General features: G+C 36.3%; 2 protein-coding genes across 2 annotated transcripts; one reads left to right on the forward strand and one right to left on the reverse strand.

The window, feature by feature from the left end:
* Window positions 1-7: 7 nt before the first annotated feature.
* LOC129788690 (ubiquitin conjugation factor E4 B) lies at window positions 8-12,050 on the forward strand. The gene is made up of 6 exons (XM_055824936.1): window positions 8-362; window positions 434-704; window positions 3,331-6,101; window positions 9,994-10,114; window positions 11,397-11,597; window positions 11,681-12,050. Exons 1-6 carry the CDS (start codon window positions 339-341, stop codon window positions 11,764-11,766), a joined length of 3,474 nt encoding a protein of 1,157 aa, XP_055680911.1. The 5' UTR covers window positions 8-338; the 3' UTR covers window positions 11,767-12,050.
* A 5,632-nt stretch (window positions 12,051-17,682) lies between these two features.
* On the reverse strand, window positions 17,683-25,224 carry LOC129788695 (ubiA prenyltransferase domain-containing protein 1 homolog). Its single transcript, XM_055824943.1, has 2 exons — window positions 24,413-25,224; window positions 17,683-18,545 (listed from the first exon to the last, which is right to left on the reverse strand). The coding sequence occupies exons 1-2, from the start codon at window positions 24,812-24,814 to the stop codon at window positions 17,913-17,915; spliced, it is 1,035 nt and encodes a 344-aa protein (XP_055680918.1). The 5' UTR covers window positions 24,815-25,224; the 3' UTR covers window positions 17,683-17,912.
* Window positions 25,225-26,526: the final 1,302 nt, after the last annotated feature.

Genomic DNA, 26,526 nt, shown 5'->3' on the forward strand with positions numbered 1-26,526 from the left:
AAATCTCATATGTCCATTTTAGAGTGTTGTCAAAACTGTCAAAAGGAGAATAAAGAAAAATCACTTTGTTGTGAAAAATTGCGTGAAAATTCACTTTCCATCGTGTTCTTGTGAAAATTGGCAAGACAAAGGATTCCTCAGTGTGTCATAGAGGAAGACTGGGGTGAAAGAAATTACCTGGAAGTGTGGGATTTGGATGTATTTTGACGTGGAAGTTTGACTTCTGCACTTTCTTTTTGTTTTGAGTGTCTTTTCTTGCATTTGGTGCCCCCCTCATTGACCACGGAAGACCTACACGGTGTTTACGGGAAATTCAACAGTGGAAAGCGACGGAGAAGATGAGTGAATTGACACCAGAAGAGGTAAAGGAGGAGGGACGAGAGATTTGTGGGTTTGGAAGAGTTCAGGAAGTTTTGGGAATTTTGCTTTGCAGATACGTCAGCGTCGATTGCGACGTCTGGGAATGGGGGAGCCCACGCGGGATGCCCAGGAGAGTGGTGCACGGGGAACGTCTGTGTCATCATCCACGGAAAGCGGGAATTCCCGCGAGAAGATTTCCGCGTGCGGGGAGGAGCGCCAATCGAGCCTTGAGCTTGTTGAGCATCGTCAGAAGCAACAAAAGATCGACACAGAGCTGAACAATGAAGTTGTCCTGACGTCTGTGGATCAGCACAGTGTTAATAATAACTACAGGGGCAATCTTGGTGAGTTTTCAACACACAAGAAAAAAAATTCATCATGATTTGCACTTTTCCCGTTGATCGGTCATTGACCTCGTCGTGGCAGAAGAGGGAAAATTGTGCGTAGATGTGATCCGGAAGGAATAAAAGAAAACTATTAGCTGTGTTTCTTTCAGACACAGCTTTTGTGTACCGAGCAAAATCGAAAGTCGTCAGATCGGGCTCATACTTGGGATGAGCACGAATTAGGGTCCCCACATTCCAAAAAACGTATGCGCAAAAAAAAATTTTTTCCGGCGGACCGGAACGGTGATAGATAGAGACTTGCGGTAAACGGCCATTTTGAATAACCCCAAAATTTTGTTTTCGCTATATCTCAGCCCCTGTAATAGCTAAAAATTTGAAATTTTTATACGTTGTAGGGGACATCAATACCTTTCCAACGATACCTCATTTTCGAAAATCAGTCAAGCCGTTTAGTCAATATGGCCGCCACAATTTTTCATCGAAAATCGACCATAACTCGAAAAGGGCTTGACCGATTTTGATTAACCTGGCGTCAAATGAAAGCTCTCAACAAACCCTACAACTCTCTAGAACATCCGAAGTTTCAAAAGTGACCGCTAGGGGGCCAAAAATCAAAAACAAAATTTTCTATGAGTTTTCGATGAATATCTCGAAAACGGCGACATAATTTTTTTTTAATTTTTTGATATGTTATAGCTGACCATATTATCTAGCTCCATGCTAAAAATGAAGAAAATCTATGGATCCGTTCTCGAGATATAGCCTTCCAACTTTGACATGTCATATCTCGGGTTCTACAAGTCCGATCTTGATCAACTCAAGCGCAAATGAAAGGCTTCGTGAAACCCTACAAATGTCTAGAACATTGAAACTTCGAGAAATGACCACGAGAGGCGCTAAAATCAAAAACAAAGTTTTCGAAAATTTCGAACTCGAATTTTCGAAAATGGCGACATAAATTTTTCTCATTTTTCGATATGTTATAGCTGACTTCAAGACCTTTCAAACAAAAAAAAATTATGAAAATCTATGGATCCGTTCTCGAGATATGGCCTTTTAAAGATTTATTAGCGTATGACTTTTCAACTTTTCCCGACTTTGCGCGTATTTAACCTGCAGGCCGCCAAGACCTTGGAACTTCCTTAGAGCGCCAAGGTGGGGTCGTTGAACGACCCCAAGAAGGAAGTCGATTTTCTCATAAACTATAAAACCGGGAACTGTCGGGTCACTACCTTTAGACTCCTTATATAGTCCTCTTGCCCCTTGCATCACAAATTTTCCACCACAAAACACGTAGAAGAAGATATTAGGGAAAAACATTTTACACTCATTTTTCACAATTTCTTCTTGAGAAATTTGCCACGAAGTTGACTGCAACTGCTATTTTTTTCACTACTTCCCCACATTCCCCTCACTTCCCGCATTGTGATAAATGGCAATATTTCTGGAAAATTCTTTGCTCTTTTCAACACTTATGTGCTTCTGACTATGTTTTATGCGATTTATGCTACTTATTCGCGATAATTTTGACACTGAGAAGGTAGGGTGAGAAATAAAAACAACCCCACTCTAGCACACGGTTCGTGACGTGACTAACTTCATTCTAAGAAATTTTCCGCAGCATGGCCGTTACACCAATTTTTGAATTCCCTTCTTCTACATTTTCCTTAATAACTTTTCTTGTGGTGGTCGGATTGAGCTGAAATTTTTACACAACCTCCTCAGATAACCAAGGAACTTATTTCCAAAAGATGGGAATGCTAACTTTTATATTTATTAAGTTTGTGGCGCCCTGAATAGGGGGCGCCACAGGGCTTTGGTCAACTCCTCTAGTAACCTCAACCCTCGTAGTCCTCAAACTAAAACTACAGAGCACTTTGAGCTTGCAGCCATACCCGCACAAGGCTGAGCTCCGACTAACTCTCTCTACAGCTCTACACACATCAGCACTCTTTGCCATTCTACATCTAATTACTCTCTCAGTGCTCTCCTATATTCTCTTGTGGATTCTTATATTCTCTCGCCTAGTTGAGGGTTTGTAACCTAGAGGCAGAAGCCGTTGCCAAGGGAAGGGCAGCCGTTACAGTTACCGCCAATCTAAGGGTACTCACTCTATGAGCAGGTTAATATTCGCTGGATAGTGAGTCGGGTGCTACAAGTTATAGCACGAAATATAGGGCTGGGGCAGGCCCTCTACACGGTCTACTTTGTTTTGAAGTTGAAGAGCAAAAATGGCTCACTTTTTGTATGGAAATTTTTAGCTTTTGGTAATAAAATTTTAATTTTTTGATATTTAGAATAGTGATCGCACGCTGAGAATCTGTCATTTTGTAGGTTATTAGTTGTAGAATTTAATGGTACAAACGGATTTGAGATTGATGCTGTCAGTAAAAAAGCGCAGTCTAACTTCATTTTTTTACCAAAGAATTCCATACAAAAATTGAGTCGCGTACACGGCCTGGGCTGGGGTAATTCAACGACCCCGCTTGGTGGCCTAGAGGTTAAATTAATTAGCGTTCTAGTTTGCTCTCACAAAATTGGTACACTGAATGAAACACAGCTCTCGTAAGCTTGGTCAGCTTACCAGTATACATTTTTTGTTGTTGTTTTTTTGTGGAAGCAGGAGATGAGGGGAAGACAGCCACGGCCAGCTCAACGACGGATAATCAAGTTGTGGTGGAGGAGCATCAACGGATGGAGACAGATGAGTGCCTGGAGGGGGATAAATTGGGTGACTGTGATTCAGGGATTGAGAATATGGAGACAGAGGACTGCTCCGAGAGTGCCAAAGCCATTGCGCCCAATGCGGAGATTCTGCTTGACAATCGAGGGAATACGCAGCTGGAGATGGAGATTTACCTGTCAAAGGTGCTCAATGCCACCTGGGCGGAACACTGCAAGGGGGCAATAATTGTCAAGGAAGTCGCCACGGAGTACATGGATAGTTTCGAGGAGGTGCCGGATGTGGAGGATCTCACTTCCAGGGTGCTGGTTAATGTCATTCAGTACTACATGGAGGGATTCCTAAGGAAGAGTTCTGCGGATTTTGCTGTCAATGTGGCACTCAGTGGCGATGGGAAGCCCCCCTTGGAGGCATTTGAACGTCGTATGGGTGCCCTGGATTACCTTGTAAGGTGCTACGATGTCATCCGGGGGGAATGCTACAATCTCACAGCGTCAAAGCGCATCAATACGCCGGAATTGATGGCTTTCCTGGACATGGTGAAGGTACAAATACTCCAGCATGCTGTTCTCGTACTCAATGGAACCATTCGCAGTGTCAAAGATCCCGCGGAGAGGGGTAAAATCCCCGAAAGGAGCCCCCTGTTGCAGCTAATGCTGGAGAAGACGATTGATGGGGATTTCCTGCAGAATTTCATTGCGCACACGTACAAAAATGTCGATGTCTTCCGGGAGATGTTTGAGCCGGTGCTGCGGGATCTCTTCCGGGACATGCAGAAGGCAATTGTGTCGAAGGATTTGAACGTGGAGATTCTGGCAACGTTGGATGAGCTCACGGCTGTTGTTGTTGAGGGGAATGTACGGCCGATATGTAATCTCATCGCGAAGCAGTACAACTTCTTCCCGATCTCGTGTAGTCGAGCACCTGGGCGGGAAATAGCCAAGGTGAGCTTTTTGGGGCCCTTCCTGTCGCCGACGATCTTCGTGGAGGAGAACCCCAAGATTGTCGATACGTTCTTCACGAATGACACAACAGTGGTGAATTCATCGCTTCAGTCGAGCTTGCAAGCGGGATTAGGGTGTATCCGGAATTACCTTCATTCCGTCTTTCATGCCCTGCTGAAGAATGTCGAATCGAGGAATTCCGTTCTCATGTACATGTCAACGATACTCAAGGCGAATGAGAAGAGAGCGCAAATTCACACGGATGAGAGGGTCCTGGCACGAGATGGTTTCATGCTGAACTTCCTGTGTACGCTGCAGAAGCTGGCGGAGAAGATAAAGCTGGATCGTGTGGATATGATGTACCCCTTTCATTGGGATTCCCTCATTCACATTGTCAAGGATACGAAGCTGCGCTACGAATCGGAGGAGTACAATGAATGGCTTCAGGAGTATCGTGGGGCGCATGTGTGGGAGCCAACAAACTTCCAGACTCAATGCTGGTTCCTCACCCTCCATGCGCATCATATTGCCATCATTCCGGCAATTCAGCGCTACAATAAGCGTTTGAGGGTAATCAAGGAGCTTCAGCGGCTCGTCTCGGAGCTGAACAATACAAAGAGTCAGTGGGAATTAACACCGCTTGCGGCGAGAAATGAAGATCTCCGGAAGCGCTGGACGATGCAACTGATGAAGCTCAATCGTTCAAAGGCTTGCTGTGACATTGGGTTGCTGGATGAGAATCTCCTACGTGCCTGTATGCGTTTCTACAGCACTGTCTGTGAATTTATCTTGTACCACATGGAGGGGAAGAAGATTTCCGGGCCATTCATCACGAGCATCTCACCGCCACAACTCACCCCAACTCCAGAATTCTCAGCCCTTCCTGAGTGGTACGTTGAGGACATTGCAGACTTCCTTCTCTTCTGCATGCAATTCGCAGCGGATGTTATAATTGAAGATATGGATCATTCAATCATTACGTGGCTCCTCACGAGTGTTTGTGCACCGCATTGCATTAAGAATCCCTACGTGACGGCTAAACTCGTGGAGGTTCTCTTCGTGACAACACCCACCATTCAAACAACATCACAGAGTCTCCACAATAACATAATGTTCCACGACATCTCCCTGTCCGTCCTCCCATCAGCCCTCATGCGCTTCTACACGGATATCGAGACAACGGGGCAGAGTACGGAGTTTTATGACAAATTCACCATCCGGTACCACATTAGTCACCTCTTCAAATGCATGTGGCAGAGCCCCGTCCACCGGTTGGCCATGATTAATGAATCAAAGACTGGCAAGCAATTTGTGAAGTTCATCAATATGCTCATGAATGACACCACCTTCCTCCTGGATGAGTGCCTTGAGTACCTCAAACGGATCCATGAGACACAGGTGCTCATGCTCAATGACGCAGAATGGGCAAAATTATCCGATGAGGTGCAACAGAGTCGTACGAGGCAGTTGGCACAGGATGAGCGTCAATGTAAATCGTATTTAACACTAGCGCGGGAAACAGTGGATATGTTTCACTACCTCACAGTGGACATTAAGGAGCCCTTCCTGCGTCCGGAGCTTGTTGATCGCCTCAGTTCAATGCTAAACTTCAATTTGCAGCAACTCTGTGGGCCAAAATGCAACAATCTCAAAGTGAGGACACCCGTGAAGTATGGGTGGGAACCAAGGAGACTTCTTGGGCAGATTATTGACATCTATTTGCACCTGAGTTGTGATGAATTTGCAGCAGCACTGGCAGCTGATGAGGTGAGTAAAACAGCGAGAAAAAACTTTTTTTTGGATGAAAATCTCTTTTCTAGACAATTTTGAAATTTTGATCAAAAATTATTTATTTTTAGTCAGGGGAGGTTTTACAATTTAATCAGTAGAATATATTTTATTTTGAAAAAGAATTTTTTTATTTTGATCAGTAAAATATTCAGTTTTTATCAAGGAAAATAAGAGAATCAAAAGGAAAAATTGAACAAATTGATTTTTGCGGTTGAAAAATTAATTACCGTAATGCAGGGAAAATTTACCCATTTCTTTAGTTTTTTAGCTGTGTTTCTTTCAGACAGCTTTTGTGTACCGAGCAAAATCGAAAGTCGTCAGATCGGGCTCAAACTTGGGATGAGCACGAATTAAGGTCCCCACATTCCAAAAAACGTATGCGCCAAAAAAATTTTTTTCCGGCCGGCCGTCCGTCCGGCCGTCCGGAACATAACGCTAAATTGCGAGAGAACGGTAATAGATAGAGACTTGCGGTAAACGGCAAAGTTTAAAAGTCGACTGGAAGACGTCCGATTATGACGTCAAATTTTACCCCCCACCCCCCCGTCCGCCATTTTGAATAACCTCAAAATTTTGTTTTCGCTATATCTCAGCCCCTGTAATAGCTAAAAATCTGAAATTTTTATATGGTGTAGGGGCCATCAAGACCTTTCCAACGATGCCTCATTTTCGAAAATCGGTCAAGCCGTTTAGCCAATATGGCCGCCACAATTTTTCATCGAAAATCGATCATAACTCGAAAACGGCTTGACCGATTTTGATCAACCCGGGCTCAAATGAAAGATCTCAACAAACCCTACATCTCTCTAGAACATCCGAAGTTTCAAAAGTGGCCGCTAGGGGGCCAAAAATCAAAAACAAAATTTTCGATGAGTTTTCGATGAATATCTCGAAAACGACGACATAAATTTTCTTCATTTTTTGATATGTTGTAGCTGACTATATTATCTAGCTCCATGCCAAAAATGAAGAAAATCTATGGATCCGTTCTCGAGATATAGCCTTCCAAAGTTGACATGTCATATCTCGGGTTCTAGAAGTCCAATTTCGATCAACTCAAGCGCAAATGAAAGGTTTAATGAAACCCAACAAATGTCTAGAACATTGCAACTTCGAGAAATGAGCGCAAGAGGCGCTAAAATCAAAAACAAAGTTTTCGAAAATTTCGAACTCGAATTTTTCGAAAATGGAGACATAATTTTTTTTCATTTTTCGATATGTTATAGCTGACTTCAAGACCTTTCAAACAAAAAAAAATTATGAAAATCTATGGATCCGTTCTCGAGATATGGCCTTCTAAAGATTTGTTAGCGTATGACTTTTCAACTTTTCCTGACTTTACGTATATTTAAATTAATTCGCAATCCAGTTTGCTGTCACAAAATTGGTACACTGAAAGAAACACAGCTCTCGTAAGCTTGGTCAGCTTACCAGTACATTTTTATCTGCAAATTAAGGGGTTGGGGGTTGATTCTGCTATAAATCTTGTGTTTTCTTTAATTTTAAGAATTGTAAGAATTTTTGAAACTTATAAAAAAAATACTAAGAAGGTTTTAACTTATTAGTTGGTGTTCCACTTCGTGGCCAACACCAAGTATTGTAATCGTCGGAAAAACCGGCCACCTCAGATCGGGTTCAAACTTGGTATGAGCACGTTTTAGACATCCCACATTACGAAAATGGTGGTGGAAAATTTTTGATCCGGCCGGCCTGCCGGCCGGCCTGCCGGCCTGCCGGCCGGTCGCCTAAACTTTGCCTTATAACTTTCGAACGGTAAGAGATAGAGACTTCCGGTTTGAAGTTTTCTATAGAAATATGGGTGTAAAATTTCATTTTTTCGCATTTTCAAAATCCAAGATGGCCGCCGTCCGCCATTTTGAAATACTATCAATCACTTCCCTTATAGCTAGAGGTCTGAAATTTTAGTATGTTGTAGAGCTCAGAGAGACGTTTTCATCAACAATTCATACTTGACAATCGGTCAAGCGGTTTAGCAAATATGGCGGCCTTAAGCAAAAAGTGTTTTTTCGATACAACTCGAGAACGGCTTGACCGATTTTGATCATCTTGGTATCAAATGAAAGGTTTCAAGAAGCCCTACAACTGTATAGAACATTCCAAGTTCCAAAAACATCCGCAAGAGGCGCTAAAATCAAAAACAAAAATTGCCTAACTTTAAGAGGCAATATCTCCCAACATCTGTTATAGATTTCCTTTAAATTTTGATATGTTGTAGCCTGACTCAATATCTGTCACCAGTCCGAAAATGAAGAAAATCTATGTCGCCGTTTAGAAGATATGGCCATTTGAATAATTCTTGCATTTGAAAAGTTCTAAGAACCATATCTCTTGAACCGCTTGTCCGATTTGACTCAACTTTGTATCAAATTAAAGGTTTTGCAATTATCTACAACTTTCTAGAACATCAGAAACCTCTAGAACCATTCCTTCAGGACGAAAAATGCGAAAAACTGTTTTGGTGAAACAAAAATCCGCCATTTTGTGTTCTGGAGGTGACCTTGAAAATTATTGAGATATATGTCAAATTATAGCTTATTTCAAGACCTTTCCAAAACTAGTCATGAAATTTCTGTAGGTGTTATAGAACAAGAGATATGACAATTTTTATGCATCAAATTGCTGAATTTCACTAAAAAATCAACTTTGCCTACTAATATTGTTCACAAATAGTATTACAACGCATAAACAAACTTCTACACGTTGTGGGACACCAACTCTTATAACTGGACGCGTTATGATTGACTTTCTTTAAACTTATTTTTTATTTCTAATAAAAAATACTTAATTTGGGAATCTTTGGATGAATAATATTCTAAAAAAAAATTGAAAGTAATTGAATTTTTAATGCTTATCGATTTTTTAATAGTTGGAATTCTTTTTTTTTAACATTTTACATTTCTTTCCTTACATTTTGACGTTCATTTTAACGTGTCTGATGCTTCTTTTTTGACGTTTAATTTTTCTAAAAATTTTAACGTTTCTTTTTGAAGACTATTTTAACGTTTGATGTTTCTTTTCTAACATTTCAAGAAGCACTTCCAACATTTAATAGGTTTTTTGATATTTGACGTTTCTTTTCTTACATTTGACATTCGTTTTAATGTCTCTGGTGCTTCTTGTTTCTCTGACGTTTGATTTTTTTCTTCTAATTTTGACGTTTCTTTTTGAACACTTAATCTTCATTTTAAGATTTAAGATTCCTCTTCAACCAACTTTATCATTCGCTTTTCTAACGTTTGACTTTTCTTTTCTAAATGTTATTTTTTTATAACTTTCAAAAGTTTTCAGTTTTTTCTAACGTTTGTAAATTCCCTTTTAAGTAATTTATTATAACGTCTAAGAAAAGCCCAAGCTTCCATCCTTGTGTCATTTATTGCACGACAATAGGACAATTCAAAAATGAATTGTCAAATTTTTCAAGAAAAACTTTCAAGTTCTTGAAAAAAAGATTTTTTAACAAAATAAACTACTTTAGAATAAAATGCTTACAAAATTATTAAAAGAATAATAATTAAGTTCTAAAGAAAATTACGTTAAAATGAGTAAAGTTGAGCGACTTGACGGTATTTTATTTTGATCAGAATGAATTTTAAAAATATTTTTCTGGTTGAATTCCTTATTTTTCTGATCAAAAGCAATATAGTTTTCAGTTTAAAAAGTAATTTTGTCTCTTAGGAAAATATAATTTTTATTAAAAAATATTTTTCTGATCAAATGAAGCATTCTCCTGACTAGAAAATATAATTATCTGATCAAAAGAAATACTTTTATGTTCAGAACAATCATTTTTCGGATTAAAAATAATGGCAAAGAAATAATTTTCTGATCATAAATTAATTCTTTCCAGAGATCCTTTGAGAAGCACCTCTTTGATGATGCAGCAGATCGCATTGAACGCCTCCAGATTCGCTCAACTGTGGAAGTGGAACAATTTAGGGCACTTTTGGCTAAAGCTTATGACATTTATGGTAAGGAATTTTCCTAATTAGTTGGTGTTCCACTTCGTGGCCAACACCAAGTATTGTAATCGTCGGAAAAACCGACCACCTCAGATCGGGCTCAAACTTGGTATGAGCACGTTTTAGACATCCCACATTCCAAAACTGGTGGTGGAAAAATTTTGTTCCGGCCGGCCTGCCGGCCATCCTGCCGGTGGTCCAAACTTTACCTTATAACTCGAGAATGGTAATAGATAGAGACTTCTGGTTTGAAGTTTTCTATAGAAATATAGGTGTAAATTTTCATTTTTTCGCATTTTCAAAATCCAAGATGGCCGCCGTCCGCCATTTTAAAACACCGTCAACCACTTCCCTTATAGCTAGAGGTCTGAAATTTTAGTATGTTGTAGAGCTCAGAGAGACGTTTTCATCAACAATTCATACTTGAAAATCGGTCAAGCCGTTTAGCAAATATGGCGGCCTAAAACAAAAAGTGTTTTTTCGATATAACTCGAGAACGGCTTGACCGATTTTGATCATCTTGGTATCAAATGAAAGGTTTCAAGAAGCCCTACAACTGTCTAGAACATTCCAAGTTCCAAAAATGTCCGCAAGAGGCGATAAAATAAAAAACATAAATTGCCTAACTTTAAGGGGCAATATCTCCGAATCCCCATTAGGCAAATCTTTTAAATTTTGATATGTTGTAGTAGGACTAATAATCTTGCACCAGTCCAAAAATGAAGAAAATCTATGTCGCCGTTTAGAAGATATAGCAGTTTAAAAAATTCTTGAATTTGAAAAGTTCTAAGAGTCGTATCTCCTGAACTGCTTGACCGATTTTGCTCAACTTGGTATCAAATTAAAGGTTTTGCAAAACTCTACAACTTTCTAGAACATCAGAAATCTCTAGAACCATTCCTTCGGGACAAAAAATACCAAAAACTGTTTTGGTAAAACTAAAATTCGCAATTTTGTGTTCTAGAGGTGACCTTGAAATGTACCATATTATATGTCAAATTATAGATCGATTCAATACCTTTCCAAAACTAGTCAAGAAATTTCTGTAGGTGTTATAGAACCAGAGATATGACCATTTTTATGCATCAAATTACTCATTTTCACAAAAAAAAAATCAATTTTGCCTACTAATACAACTTAGAAATTAAATAACAACGCATAAACAAACTTTTGCACGTTGTGGGACACCAACTCTTATAACTGGACGCGTTATGATTGACTTTTTCTTTCAATTTTTTAACCTTCAAAAATTCTAGAAAAATTAAGAATTTCTCCATGTTTTATATTTTAGTTGCAAATCAGCAGCGTGAGGATGAATTTGCGGATGCTCCGGATGAGTTCAAGGATCCACTGATGGATACCCTGATGAGTGATCCCGTTATCCTGCCATCGGGTGCAATAATGGATCGTTCAATCATTACGCGTCATCTTCTCAACAGCAACACAGATCCCTTCAATCGGCAACTTCTCACTGAGGACATGCTGTTGCCTGGTAAGAACAAAGAATCCGCTCCTTTTGCCACAAAATTAAATCCTTTTCAATGTTTTTTTGTTTCTTTGTGATTTTTTTTCCAGCGACTGAGCTAAAGGAGAAAATTCAAGCGTGGAAAAGGGAGAAACGAGATGGAAATCCAACAGCTGGAAGTAGTTCTAAAAGATAAAAATCACCTCATTCTAACCCATCGTGAGAAGGCGGAGGAAGTCTTTGTTGCAAAATTAAAAAAAAATAAAGCGCTATTAAAGTAGATTTTTAAAAGGATTTCGCGCGCGATATTTACGATTAAATAGAGAAGTTGAAGAATTTAAATAAAAGAAGAAAAAAATCTCTCAAAGTTTCTTTTTGTACAAAGAAATTCTTTATTGAACCAGCCACAAGATTTTTTTTTTAAAAATTCTTTACATATTCAATGTATATCAATAAAATTATCCTCTAAGTTACATAAAACATTGTTTTTTTTTAAATTTATTTTTAAGCCCCAAATTGAGAGGGAAGGGTTGTTTTCTCTTATGCTATTCTCATAAAAAATATATTTATATTTATTTTATTTTATGATTTCTTAATTAATAAATTAAGTAGCAAAGTTTAAGGGGATGGGAGGGGGGGGGTTCCTTATCAAATATCTTCACGTACAAAATGGGACAAATTTTGTATAATTTTACAGAGCTGTGCATCCTTTATCCCAAGAGATATGAAGTGAAATTTATTTGAAAGGATTTCTAACAAAAGGGATAGATATTGGGGAAAATCTTTTGATCAGAAAATTTATAATTTTTGTCAGGAAAATGATTTAATTTAATCAGTTTTTTTTGATCGGATTAGAATGATCCATTTTGGTCAAGAAAACGTTTTATTTGTAGTTTTGACTTCAATTTTCTTGAAGATAGAATCTTAAACCGAATATTCCTTAAAAAATTATAGGAATAATGACCTACAGAGTTTTAATACAAAAGTTTCAAACAAAATGGCTACTGATTTTCAAAATGGCGCGTTCTTACACGGATTTCTAACCTAAGATATTCACTTAAATTCAATAGGGGAGAGCGGGGTTAAAAAAGTCACTTAAGGGTTTAGAAAAAGCTCAAAATATCATATTTCCCAAACAGATAAAGCGAAATGTATATCTCATTTCTTTAGGAAATTTACTGCCCTACAACTCTTTCTCAGATCATTTTGTTCTATCTAGCTAGGAAATATGATATTTTAGGCTTTTTCTAAACCCTTAAGTGACTTTATTAGCCCCGCCCTCCCCTACAATTTTGATTTTCGGTCTCATTTATCCCCATTCAATATAATGGTACAAATGTTAGGTTAGAAATCCGGATGAATATTGGACAAACCAATAATACGTGAAAACCTTTCAAAACTCTTAGAACAGTGGAAAACGCGATTAGAAAAACATAAAAGTGAAAAATGGAAAACTTTTACCAAGTCACACATAACCTCAAATTTTTTAAATTAAAAATATGACCTTACGGGAAATTTAACACGAAGTTTACTGCAATTAATAGATTTAGTTCAAAAGATAAAATCACTTCAAGTTTGTCAAAAAAAAAACACTTGAAAAGCTTTTTCTTTTTGAAAGAAAATTAAGATCAAAGTTTAAGGTTAAAAATATCGGATTATCCAAAGCTTAACACTCAGAGGACTTTACTGGTACTTGCTACCAATTTGAACCTAAAAATCGTCACAGAATAAAATCTATTGGACTTATCTCGATAAATTTAGCATCTATGTGTAGGGAATTTTAATTACTTTACGATTGCAGAAAGAAAAGGCTGAATCAGTGGCTAGATGAATTGGAGAGTGGTGGTCTGCGTATTAGCCGCTCTAAGACCGAGTATATGTATGTAAATCTCGCGGAGAATACCGATGATGGTGGATCCCTGGTTTTGGGAGACCAAGTCTTGCCCAGAGTAGACAAGTTCAAATACCTGGGTAGTGTTTTGGCTAACGATGCCTCTGTAGACGCTGATCTTGGTCATAGAATCTCTACTGGATGGATGAAGTGGCGCCAGTTCACCGGAGTGTTCTGTGACCGAAAAATGCCACCGAAACTGAAAGGAAAACTGTACCAAACTGTGGTGCGCCCTTGCATGCTCTATGGTTCTGAGTGTAGACCAGCCAACAAAACCCATGATCATAAACTTCATGTTGCAGAAATGCGGATGTTGAGATGGTCATCAGGAGTCACACTTAGGGATCGAATACGAAATGAGTATATAAGGGGAAGCCTGCGCGTCGACAATATTGCCGACAAGCTATCGGAGGCGCGTCTCAGGTGGTACGGTCATGTTATGAGGCGTCCTGAAGATCATTTGACAAGAAGAGTCCTAAAAGAGTCCGAAAGAAAAAGAGGACCAGGCCGACCACCCACCACATGGCTGTCAACCATTAAACGAGACATGAAGGCAAGAAACCTTCAAGATGAGACGATCCAGGACCGTAGGTCCTGGAGATATTTTACAAGGAGTGCCAACCCCTCCACATAGGGATAAATGGCAAGGTGTTTTGTTGATTGCAGAAAGAAAATCTCGAGAAAAGTCTTTTCTTTGGAAGATAATTGAGGTCAAAGTCAGAATCCAACGCGAAGGATCAAATTGGTAATAACTACCAGTCGAAATCCCATATATTTTAGCCATGGTTTTGAGGTTATGTTTCCCCATATTTCCCAAATAAAGTACTCTTGTTCACTTTTCTTCAGTGAAAATCATTAATACGGACTAATTTTATTGCCGGAAGTGATTAAAAAGTTACTTAAAGAATCAAAGTTTGTGATGATTTAGGCGCAATAATAAATTAAGCAAAATTGTAGCTAAAAAAGTCATTTGATTAGGCGATTTTGCATCGATTCTACGTATTTTTTTTCCAGTGACGATTTTCTTAATTAAATAATTAAGAATTAGTGAAACTTTCCATCCTTGTTCAATAAACTGATTAATAATGAATTATTGAGCATTTTTTATCAGCTGGTAGTTATTACCAATTTGATCCTCCGCGTTGTACCAAATATTGGGTCCTCCAAGTGTTAAAAAGGCCAAAAACCGTTAAAATTTCAATTTTATGATGAGTTTGGGAAACTTTTCTAGATATTTTCAGTAGAAATATTCAATTGAAGATCATTTTTCATTTAATTAAAATCAAACAATTTACAAATAAAATGTAACATTCTCCTGATCAAAACAAAACGTTCCACTGACGAAAATCCATAACTTTCTGATCAAAAAAATTAAACCAATTTTTTTTTTTATTATTCTGAGGAATGAGTATATGTTTGTTGATTCGATTTCATTTTTAAGAAGAAGAAAAAATACCCTAAAAAGTCTCAGATATTGTCGATTTCGGTCTCATATAGTTCTTGTTGATATATATAATTTATGTTTATTTTATATTGTTCTCTCTGCGTGGGATGTCTCTCAAGTAAAAAGGACAAAAACAAAAGCACATCCTTCCCACATTGCCTTTGTTGCTGCTCTAAATGCTCTAAATATAAAGCAACAAGAATGGGTACTAATCGACAGGATGACGAGGCGACGACATTAATGAATAATTCGGTGCAAATAAGTTAATCATGCGTGAGGAGCCAAATAAGGACGGCGAGGGATGACGCAATAAATTAAGGAACACAAAATAACAAATAAAGAGAATTCTAAAAAAAAAAAAACAACAAAACACAAAGCGCAGAGAAATGCAGATTATTCAATATTAGTCTTCTCCTAAATAAGTAATATAGGTAGGTAGGTCTCTTTACCATTCTAATAATTTTCCTAAATAACCGCGTAAACAATATTATAATTTTAATAATTCCCACAAAAATTAATAAAAAAGAGCTTTTAGTGTGAAATTCACAAACATTTTGAGGTATATCCAAGACAAAAGCTCACATTTTGCTTCAATAAACTTTTAAATAAAATATATATTAAAATATTTTCTTGTTTTTCTTACAGATAAAACAATATTATATAACAGATAGTTCACTAACTTTATTTTCTCATTGCTGGACTCCAATTTGAGATGAAAAATTGTGAAAATTCAAATATTAAATTGTTAAAATTTTAACGAATATAACTTTTATTTCTCTGTGCTAGGAGTTTATTAAATGCAGATGTTGGGTGCATAAAAAACATTTAAATTAATCCAGGAATAATTCTCTAAAAATCTAGAATCAATGTCGAATTCTTTAGGTAAAAGATAGGTTCAAAGAAGTTCAATGATTTGAATTTTAATTTTAATAAAAAAAGGAGTCTATTCACTTTTATTTGATTTATAATCTCAGATTGAAAAAGAGAATTATTCAACATTTAAAAACAACTAAAATTAAGTTAAAAAGACTTTGAATTATTAACTGGAATAACTAGGCTAAATCTCAAAAAGATTTCCTAAAATCACGTCCTTTTAATGAGAAAAAAACTGCGCTATAATTTTAAATATTTCTTTTACTTTTTTATTTTTCTTGAATTAATTCTGTTCACATTAAAAAAATCTTTCAAGTTTTTTTTATCCAGACAATTTTCCAAAAGAGAGCTAACAAAAATTCCTGAAATGATATTAGTTTTTTCTCGTAAAATACTCTTGTTGGCCTGAGGAAGATGGAAATTCAAGCCCTCGAAACGTCGCAATAAAATAAATTCGTGATAACAAAATAGGCCAGGAAAAGTAGCCAAAAATGGCGGAAAAGCTTACACAAATTCGTAGACGGCTAAATTTTGCACCGTTCGATAGCAAAAATTCAAAGAAATCTTGTTTCTTTGGACGAAAACTGCGCTTATGTGGTTGCTATTTCCACAAAATGCGATTGAATATTTTCCATACAATTTCTCATAATTTTCTATAGAAGCCATTAAATGAACAGGTGGCGCCGCGAGTAGTTCAACTATGAAATTCAATTTGATATTTTTGAACCTCAAAATAAATGTTTTTGTTTTCATTTTTGCATTCGAATTTCACACCACGCTCAAACGCTCAAGGTCACATCCCTGCCCAAACCGTGGGGCACCACTAAAAATTCACATATTCCGGACGTACGGTATAGATTCGAATGCAAAAATGAAAAACATTTATTTTAAGGTTAAAATATTAAATTGAATTTCTTAGTTGAAATACTCGCGGCGCCACCTGCTCATTTAATGACTTCTATAGAAAATTATGAGAAATTGTATGGAAAAAATATTCAATCGCATTTTGTGGAAATAGCAACCGCATAAGCGTAGTTTTCGTCCAAAGAAACAAGATTTCTTTGAATTTTTGCTATCGAATGGTGCAAAATTTAGCCGTCTACGAATTTGTGTAAGCCCAAAAATTAACTTTCCTGGGCTAAAAACAAAAGTCAAGAATTAAGAAAAAATCGTATTTTTTTAATTTGAATTTGAAGCTACAAATTCATAGTTGAAGGAAAATAGAAGAATAAAAAAAACTTATTTGTTGTTTATTAAGCTTTTGAATCAGAACAGAAGCTTTAAATGATTTGGTGTTTAACTTAACCCCTGGAGGATTTTGCTGGCCAAAATGGCCAATTCGACTTTTTCCAATCGCCACAGAATTAAAATCTATTTAATATTTCGTCATAAATTCTACATCTTTTCTTATGAAAGAAAACTTGGAAGATTTTTTTTTTTTTGAGAGAAAATGAAAGTCAAAATTTTGAGGTTAGAAACTTTGATTCTCCAAGTGTTAAAATTTCGAATATCTCAAAAATTGTTCGATAATTCGAATCCGATTCGAATAATTGCGACGTTTCGAGGGCTTGAATTTTCCTCTTCATCAGGCCCTACAAGAAAACATTTCAGAACTTTCTGTTTTAATGTATTAATCATAACACAAATAAAAATGACTAAACTCCTATTCGAGCCATTTCTAAGCCCCAAACAATCCTTAATTTACCATAAAATATTTTTTCAATTTTTTGCTTTTTTATTATCAAAAAACTATTAAAATTCGCTTAAAAAAGTGATAAAAAATCATTCCATGAACCTTTATTCCAAAATTTAGACTTTCAAACCTATTTTCTAGACTTTCAAAGTCCCAGAACAATTTTAAATAATTCCGTTCCTGAAAAAGAAATTAAACAAACAATAAAAAATAAAAGAAAATGTGATGTTCTTTATCTCTCACAGTTTTTGCGACTTATTGTTTAAGCTCTTCGCGTTTTTTTATTCCTCAGAAGAGTCCAGCAATTTCCATTTTTTTTTTCATTGTAAAAGACTTTTGCCATAAAAACTTATAATTATATTTTTTAAAAATATGAGGGCTCCGCTAAATGAGTTGGAGGATTTACGGCGACACTTCGCATGGGGAGAGAGATAGGGGGGTTCATTTGCGCGAAATAAAGGGTAAATGGGGCGTACAGAATATCGTGAGAACATAGAGGAGCCCAAAGAAGAGGTTCAACTTGGCCGTCTGTCGTGGGACGCTGTACATGGTGGCTGGATTGCGGAATTCCTTCTCAATCCTGAAGGCATGCGGCAGCGTTACGAGCGGCAGGAGGTACCACACGGAATACTTCACGGCCAGCACGACAAACATGCTGTACGGCGTGAAGAGGAGCAACGCGTACAGTACTTGCGATGCTGTGCGCCCAATTATGATGGCCAAAGTTACAATGCCTACCTTCTTGTCGGATTCTGTGTCGCGCGTGTTGTTGCTGTGCAAGATGGCCTCGGTGTTGAGTGCCAGGGGGATGGCGTAGTAGATGGTGGTCCACTCAAAGTATCCCGTTTGTGCCATGTAGGCAAATAATACTGAGATAGGTCCGAAAATTATGAGAATCAGAACATCCCCCAGGGCGATGTACTTCAACCCAATGCCACCCGTATAGAGGAAGCTGGAGCTCAGGCCACCAAAGTACACCATGGCCAGGTGCTCCATTCGTGCGGGACTCAGCATTGCCAGTAGGATGAAGCCCACACAACCTGCCAGGTACAGCACAGCGCCCAAAGACACGACCTACAAAAAACTTCTTTTTAAAGAAAAATCTTTTCTTTTCTAACAAAAAATAAAATTTAATTTAATCTAAAACACGTGCTAGTTTTTTCTCTTTCTTCTTCTCTTTTTTGTTGTATTAAAACTAATTCAAAGAAAAAGTAAAACACCTCAATAAACCGCTTGAATTAGTTTCCTTTAAAGACAACAAAAAAATCTTTAAGTACATGTTACTTAATCTTGAGAATTTTTATTAATTCATTGACTCCAAATTTATCTGTGAGAATTGAAATGGGTTCCAATAAAATATAGGGAGAGGTGCAGCAATATTTTATTGTACTCTGAAAAAAATAGTTTGTAGCGAGGTTTGTCAAAGTTTGTTAAAGGATATTAATTTGGAGGTAAATATGCAATTTAACAAACATAGCTTGTATTTGGAGATTATTGGTTGTAAAATGTTTGTAAATTGAGGAAAATATACGAAAAAGTACAAACTTTAACAAACATTTTACAAATTTTTGCAAACAAATTTTAATAAATTTGGACGAACAAACTTTTTACAAACTATACAAACATGTTTGTATGCTAGTTTGTTTAAAAAATCAAACATTTACGAACATTTTTGATAAAGTTTGTTATAAGGTTTGTTATTTTGGTGAATTAACAAACTTTAACAAACAATTTTGATAAAGTTTGTTGAAAGGTTTTTCCCTGGTGCATTTTCATTAGAAATAAGAAACAGTGCGCCATTTAAGAAAAGTGTAAAAATTACCAGAAAAAGTATTATTTTATGAGAAATGGAGGTGGAAATTATTAACAATTTGATAGAGAATCCCCAACCTGTGACTTGTGCGTGCAGTTCGGTGTTTATGAGACATTGAATGGTAAGATATTTCAAGAAAACCTGAATTCTATATGGCATCATCCTTGGATTAAACATTCTTTTTATTTACAGAACCAAATAACTATGGAGCTCCCGGAGGAACTCTAGGAGAGTGACTTCAGTTAGGTTAGCACTAGTTATCAGCCACCAGAGTGAAGTTTCGCCACGAATGGAGGAGGGATCAGGTCACCCATAAACTTCCGGAAACACCACTGATTCCCCAGATGCTCCGTAGAAGAATTCTTGAGCACGACAATCAATGGGAAGGATCGGAAGGAACCACGGGATAACGCCATATAGGATGGATGAACGATGCAAGAAATCTTGTTGTTTATAACAATAGGAAATGTCAATAAATTTCGTAGATTTTTTAAAAAAAATGTCTCTTATTTTAAAAGCTACAAAATATAACGAACAAGCTTGTAATGGTTTGTAAAGGGGTCTATTCGGATTTTCATACAAATTTTTACAAACAATTACAAAGTTCTACAAACGTGGGTATTATTTTTTGAAATTACAAACTTGGAGATTAAAAAGTAATCTCCTTTGACAAAAAAGGGCTTTGACTCCTTTTCACTTCCATGTTTGTTAAAAAATGTATGGGAGTTACAAACTTTGACAAAATCAAATACAAACCTTTTTTTTCAGAGTAGGCACCGTAGGCCACAAAGAAATGGTTTGAATTGGATGGCGGTTCACGTGATTCTTTCATGTCTTTCAACTTATTTTATAAAAAAAAAATGCGACGTGATAAATTTAGAAATTACTTGGAAATATTTTTTTTTCTATTTTATTAATGCCTGATGAAGGGGATAAATCATTCACAAAACATTAAATAGGTACCATTAAATCATTTTAATTTGTAGACAACACTTAATTATATTCCTGAACAATTTTTCGCCAAGATGTTGAGTGAGTAAAATTAAGACAGTTAGAATTCTTCTCGGTAAACATTAGATTCAGTCAAATATTGCTCAATAATAATTGCCTCAATTTGTTTGACCAAAGTTTGCCCATTATTTGAACCAATTAAATGAACAGATAAATGTTGGAGATTCGGTCAATTTACAAATGTTGTGGGAGTCAAAACGCGGGATCTGACCATTAGAAAATACTCTCTCTGGGGATCTCTGCAACTCAGTCCAAGTCAAAAAGCCATGTAACCGTAATTGGTGCAAAGTAGATGCAGAAAGTGAAAATTAATTTGACAAAAATACCCTCAATTATTAATGTAAGAAAAATAAAAATTCCCTAAAAAATTTTCCCCAAAAGTGTGAATCAATCTCAATAATAGAAATGTAAAAAAGCCTTGACTAGATTTATATAAAATCATTAGAAATTTGTTCAATATTAATTTAAAAAATAGTTCAAAGTGTTAAAAAAATTAGAAAGTTATATAAAGAAATTGTCCATAATGTATTTGCAGGCCTGAGGAAGGGGAAATAAAGTTCCGAAACGTAGCAGAAGTAATCAAAGAGTATTTTCTAAAGGTCAGATCCCGCGTTTTGACTCCCAGAACAGATAAATTTTGCCACAATAAGTCAATGGGCTAGGTCCAGTTTAAGGCAAACTTAAGTCAATCATCGGTCAACCAATATCAATTAAACATAACCCTAAATTCCTGTAGAATGTTTGACTGAAACGTAAGAAAAATTTCCTTTTTTTGGGAACAGAAAATGGTTAAATCTACTCAGTTTTCCGGTAAATTAAAATAATTACCCGAAATTCGTTAAAACTTTAAGCAAATCAAACATTTAGCTAAAAAAAATTAGCAAACTTTGATGTAATTTTGATCAAAAAAAATAAACAAACTTTTGGTAATTGATCAATTACTGCCCAAATATCCATCAATTTTTTTGCAGGTTGATTTTTCGACGATTCTTAAAAAAAGAAGATAAAAACAATGTTCTCATGCAAAAAAAAAGATAAGATAAATCCCTTGGTCATCATTTCCCCAAACATTGATCAAATATTGATCAATATTTTTTTAGTCGATTGCTTCTCTATTTTTCATTGAATTTTAACTTTGTAGTTGAAAAGATAATTTTAGAAAACATAAAAATGGAGAAACAGACTATTTATTGGATTGTCTCATAAAGTTCTGGATTTATTTTCATATAAGTTTCATTCTTCTCATGTAACTTTTATCCGGAAATAGATTTATCCGTACAAGCCAAAATATGGTATTTTTCTCATTTAGACGACTTTTGTCTCTGTGAAAATGCCTTTTTGATCTGTTAAAAATTAGCTAATTTATGGAAAGATCAGGAATTGATTAAACGTGAAACATAAAAACCTTGAAACATGCGCTCTTTTATCGCGATTTTTATTCTATGAATTTTTTTAGAGGACTTTTCTCACTCAGAACGTCTTCTTTGACTCCTTATGCGTGAATTTGATGCATTTGTAACATGGAAAAACAATTACATTTATAAATAATTAAAAAAATAAAATGTTTCACGTTTGGGTCAGCGTATGACCCAAAAAACCTTAAAGGGTTAAAATAATGTTTCATTTTCAACACATTGAGCGATTTTGGCTTACAAATTGACCAAATATTGATCAAATCTCTTTATAGGATTTAACTTTAAAAAATAGTTAAAAATAAGTCTGAGCAACAATATTGATATTTTTATTCCAACATTTTTAGAATTTATATAGGAATGCGACGATTTAGAAGATTTAGAACGAGTTTAGAACGATCTAGGAAAGTCTAAAAAATCAAGTTTTTCTTCAATATAAAAAAGAAAATTCAGAAAAAATTGGAGTAAAAAATTCTCGTTTATTTCTTCAATCTTCCAAGAATGCTAGAATAATTTTCAAGACAAACGGACCCATTCTACCCCACCTTACCCTATATTTCTTTACCCAAAAAACTCTCAATTTTTTTCCTTTTTAATTTCTTAAGAAAAAATCATATTTTCACATCAAAGGGTTAAATTTTAAAGAGAATATCAGAAAAATTAATAAATTCCCAAATAAATCATCAAAAAATAGGCCAAATATTCTCTGTATCATGCCTCAATCGTCCTCAATGTTCTCAGAAATATTTTTGGATGATCTCTCATTGTCAATCCGTGCAATCCAGCGACACAAAAGGCCACACAATGTGTTGAGAATTTTATTTAAACATCGCATTTAAAGACAAAATCTCTGCGTTATGTCTGACTGGGCAGTTCACTGTATGAGACAGCTCCTCGTCCAGTGTTAAAGCGAAATACTGCAATGCAAATATTTATTCTAAAATCCACGTTAATATTTACAAAACAGCAATGTTGCAACACTCTGCCCAAATATTGCCAGCTGATTGATTTTCTTTTTTTTTGGATTTTAATGAATTTTTCTCTCTTTCTCTCTATGGTCATGTTGATCTTCTTTAACGACGTGTGATCTTGAAAATTATCTCTTAAAAAAAACTCTTTTATTTTTGAGAAGTTGTTTGGCATGAAAATAATGTGTCTGTGTGGCATTGTTCTGTGTGAACTCTCCACATGACCCCTGCCGCTTCCTCTTCTGCACACCCACATTGTTTGTTAATTTTCTTCATCATCCCAAAAGGTGTTTTGTGTCATTCTTCCCGGACCCACAAGCTGTGGGGAAAATTCCTCACAGCTTCGGCATAGCCCGTAGAGTGTTTGCGAAAATTATGTTTGCACATCCTGGAATTTTCCCCCAAAAGAATTCTCTTCTCTCTCTCTCTCTCTCTTTACTTAACAATAAATTAAAGGTTTTTGTGTTTACATGCACGTACCTCATCACTTTCATCCACCACCCCCCCAATCTTCCCTACCCAGCGCAAATCTTTCTCTTTAGATGTGAAGATGAAATTTCCCACATCTTCAGAGGAATATTAAGCTAAAAATAAAATTCTCCCATTCTTAAAAGCTTCTCCCCTTGCACTTCTCCACACCAATTGCGCGTAGGGGTAACTGGGGTAAAATGGTGAATCAGAAAAAAATAAAAATTAATATCTCAAGAAGCAGTTGGAGCTAATCTGTTTAATTTTGTCTGTAGTTGCACTTCATACCCCTGCATAAGCCTAGAAAGTTTCATAATAATTGATCCAATCTTTTGGCTTTTATTTGAAAAAAAAATTTTTTTTGAACCTCAAAGTTACTTCTGACCTTTCAAATACAAATTAAATTTTGGCGAAATTCTCTGCAGTTTTCTTTTGATCTAAATGCATTTTTAGACAGAGTAACTATAGCTATCTAATCTGAATTTTCCAAAAAAAAAATCCGAGTTGGGGTAAAATGGTGAATTTGGTGTTTTTTTAAAATAACTTTTTAAATTTCAGAAAAAAAGATTTTTCCCTAATCACCATAGCTATTACTTACAATTTATGATGTTTGATTACTCACTATTACCAATTTTTATAAACTAAAAAAATAAAAAAGGCAATTTCTTAAATTTAACGTTTTTTTTTATTATTTTTTTTTTATTAAAAAAAAGTTTCAACTGGTACACAAATCTCTCATTCTCAATAGATATTTTAGTGCCTTGCTAAAATAATTTCATTAAATTAAGATTAGCGAACAAAAAACGCAATTAATCATTTTACCCCAGGATTTTTGGAACAGGCGTGTAAGGTTTTGGAAAATGGCCTGAAAATGCATTTTCCCATTGAGATAGAGAAAAATCGTCTGAGGCAAAGTTGTAGCCCGGAAAATTTCCTATAAAATAGTTGTTATGGTAAAACTCAAATATTTTCAGGGAAATCATGAAAAATTATCTCCCAGAAATTCACCATTTTACCCCTGGTTCCCCTATGTGGTGTGGATGTAAGTTGAGGTAAAAAAGCTCTCATGCGGTGATCACAATGGGTAACAAAAACGGTGCTTAAATTTGCCTTTTTTGACTATAAATAGACACGGAGGAATCTTTTTTTTTTTCTTTCCAATGCTTCCCATGCAGAGGAAAGTTCCTTTAAAACCTTCCGGAAAGGCCCTTCCTGACTCTTTAATTCAAACTACTTAACAAAAGAGAGAAAAAAAGAGAAAGGACTCACCTCGTCCTTCGTCAGGATGTGATCAACAAGCGTACGATCGTCAGACTTCCGGTTGTCAATCCCTTTGATGAAGTCAAAGTACGTGTTGACAACATTCCCGGCCCCGTGAACGGAGATGATGGTGAAGAGGGTGAGGAAGAAGGTGAAGACATTGAAATCATACGTATGTGCTGATCTGTACGCAAGAGCCGTTCCCAGGAGGGTAGGCACAAGACTAGCGGACAGTGACCACGGTCGCAGAGCCAACAGATACGTCTTAATCTTCATGAGAGCTACAGGGGAGGATGCAGGTCGTGCCGCCGCTGTTGCTCCATTAACCTTCACTGATCTCCCTCCTGGTGGTGTACTAACTTCCGTTGCCACCAGCGGTGTCCGGATATCCTCACCCACACACGATGCCATCTCTTCTCTCTCACCCAGGACTCCTGCTCTGTCACACAATCACCACACAAACACTTCCAAAAAAACAACAAAAATATGTCCCAACAGGAAGTGCTCCAAGTACGGAGATTCAGCCACGGAAATCACCTCCTTGGGCTGCTTTGCTGGCACCGCGATCAACTGTTTTGAATGTCAAAATTCATTGATTGATATGCCCCCGTACGCACAGATGAATCTCGCACTTCCTGGCCTTTCTCAGGTGGTGGGAAGTCCCAAAAAGGGTTTTTTGGCCAACTCAAGCAAAGTCAGGATGTTCACTGAAGGCACTGAGAGTACCTTTCGCCACAAACCCTCACTGGAATTTAGCACTGAAATCAAAATCTTCTGTCTTATTTTCGTTCACTGCATCAGCCTCTGTTGAATCTGCCACAATCTCGTGTATGTAGTAAGATACGAAGACTGCTGATGCAATCAACGATATGGGAGATTCTTATAGGAAAAAAAATCCTTTAATTTTAAGGAGATTTGTGCAGAATTTCCTATTCCAGCATAATAATTTGAGAAAGTTGAAGGAAAAATTGGAAAAACTGAATTTATTTGAAAATTCTTTTTCTATTTATTCCAAGGGGATGGTTTAACCTCATTTTCAGTGAAGAAAAGTCACTTTTTGTTGAACAAAATGTATGAGGAATTCTCGAATCTCGATCAATATCGACCGATTCCCGAGAAACACTTTAACTTTTTTTTATATTAATAATGTTATTTCGATGATGAGAAGAGATCAACCGAGAGCTAATTAAATGTACTATCGATTGCAAGTGGAATTGTGCAAACTGATCCCTTATTTTGATCGGAAGAACCTGCTGCCTCACTAAAAGTACTGATTTCTCGGGGTTGGGCATCCCCCTGATTTATTCATAGTTTTATACATTTGCAAGCCCCTCGTTTGCTAAACCAGCATTGTACGCATATTGAATCATTTGCAACAAGGAGATGGCGATATGTTCATCTCATTCTTTCTTATGCATTTCTTCACTGAGAGAAAAAATTTGTTTGATCACAAAAGAGATTAATTTAAAATTTTGTTTAAAAAATAAATTTTTTTTTGTAAATTCTTCTAGTTTTTTTTTTAATAAAAAAAAAGAACTTTATGCATATTATTATGAAAACCATGAAAACAAAAAAAATAGTGAACGTTAGGGGAGAGCGGGGTAAAAAGAGTCAATTTGCATAAATCTTTATTTGCAGGATTCCCCAAGGGCAAGAAAATTTCCTCGATAGGTCATTCTTATAGGAAATTTCCTGGCCTACAACTTTGTCTCAGACCATTTTTCTCTATCTCCACGGGAAATATGAGATTTCGAGCTTTTCCTGAACCCTTCCACTTCTGACTCTTTTTTAAACTCTGCGGGTAAATAAAGTCGATGGAATTTTCCTACATTTCCAAGGATTTTCCACCTGAGAGATTGATAGTAGTTGATAGCTAAACTTCTCACCTTTTGATCCGCAACAAGGAATTTCACTTTTATACGCACTAAAACAGAGAATTTTGCGATTTTCTCAATCACGCCATTTTGCAACAAATGTTTAGAAAATATGTCGAGAATTTTGAAATTCTATATGATTTACATTGATTGACTATATTTACCCCAAGGGGCATGTTTTAGTTCAAATAATTGTACGGAAAAATCATTAAAAATTAGTGAAAAATACACCTTGACAACGTTTTCCAC

This window comes from Lutzomyia longipalpis, chromosome 2 (genome assembly GCF_024334085.1).
Source record: "Lutzomyia longipalpis isolate SR_M1_2022 chromosome 2, ASM2433408v1".
Classification (NCBI taxonomy): domain Eukaryota; kingdom Metazoa; phylum Arthropoda; class Insecta; order Diptera; family Psychodidae; genus Lutzomyia; species Lutzomyia longipalpis.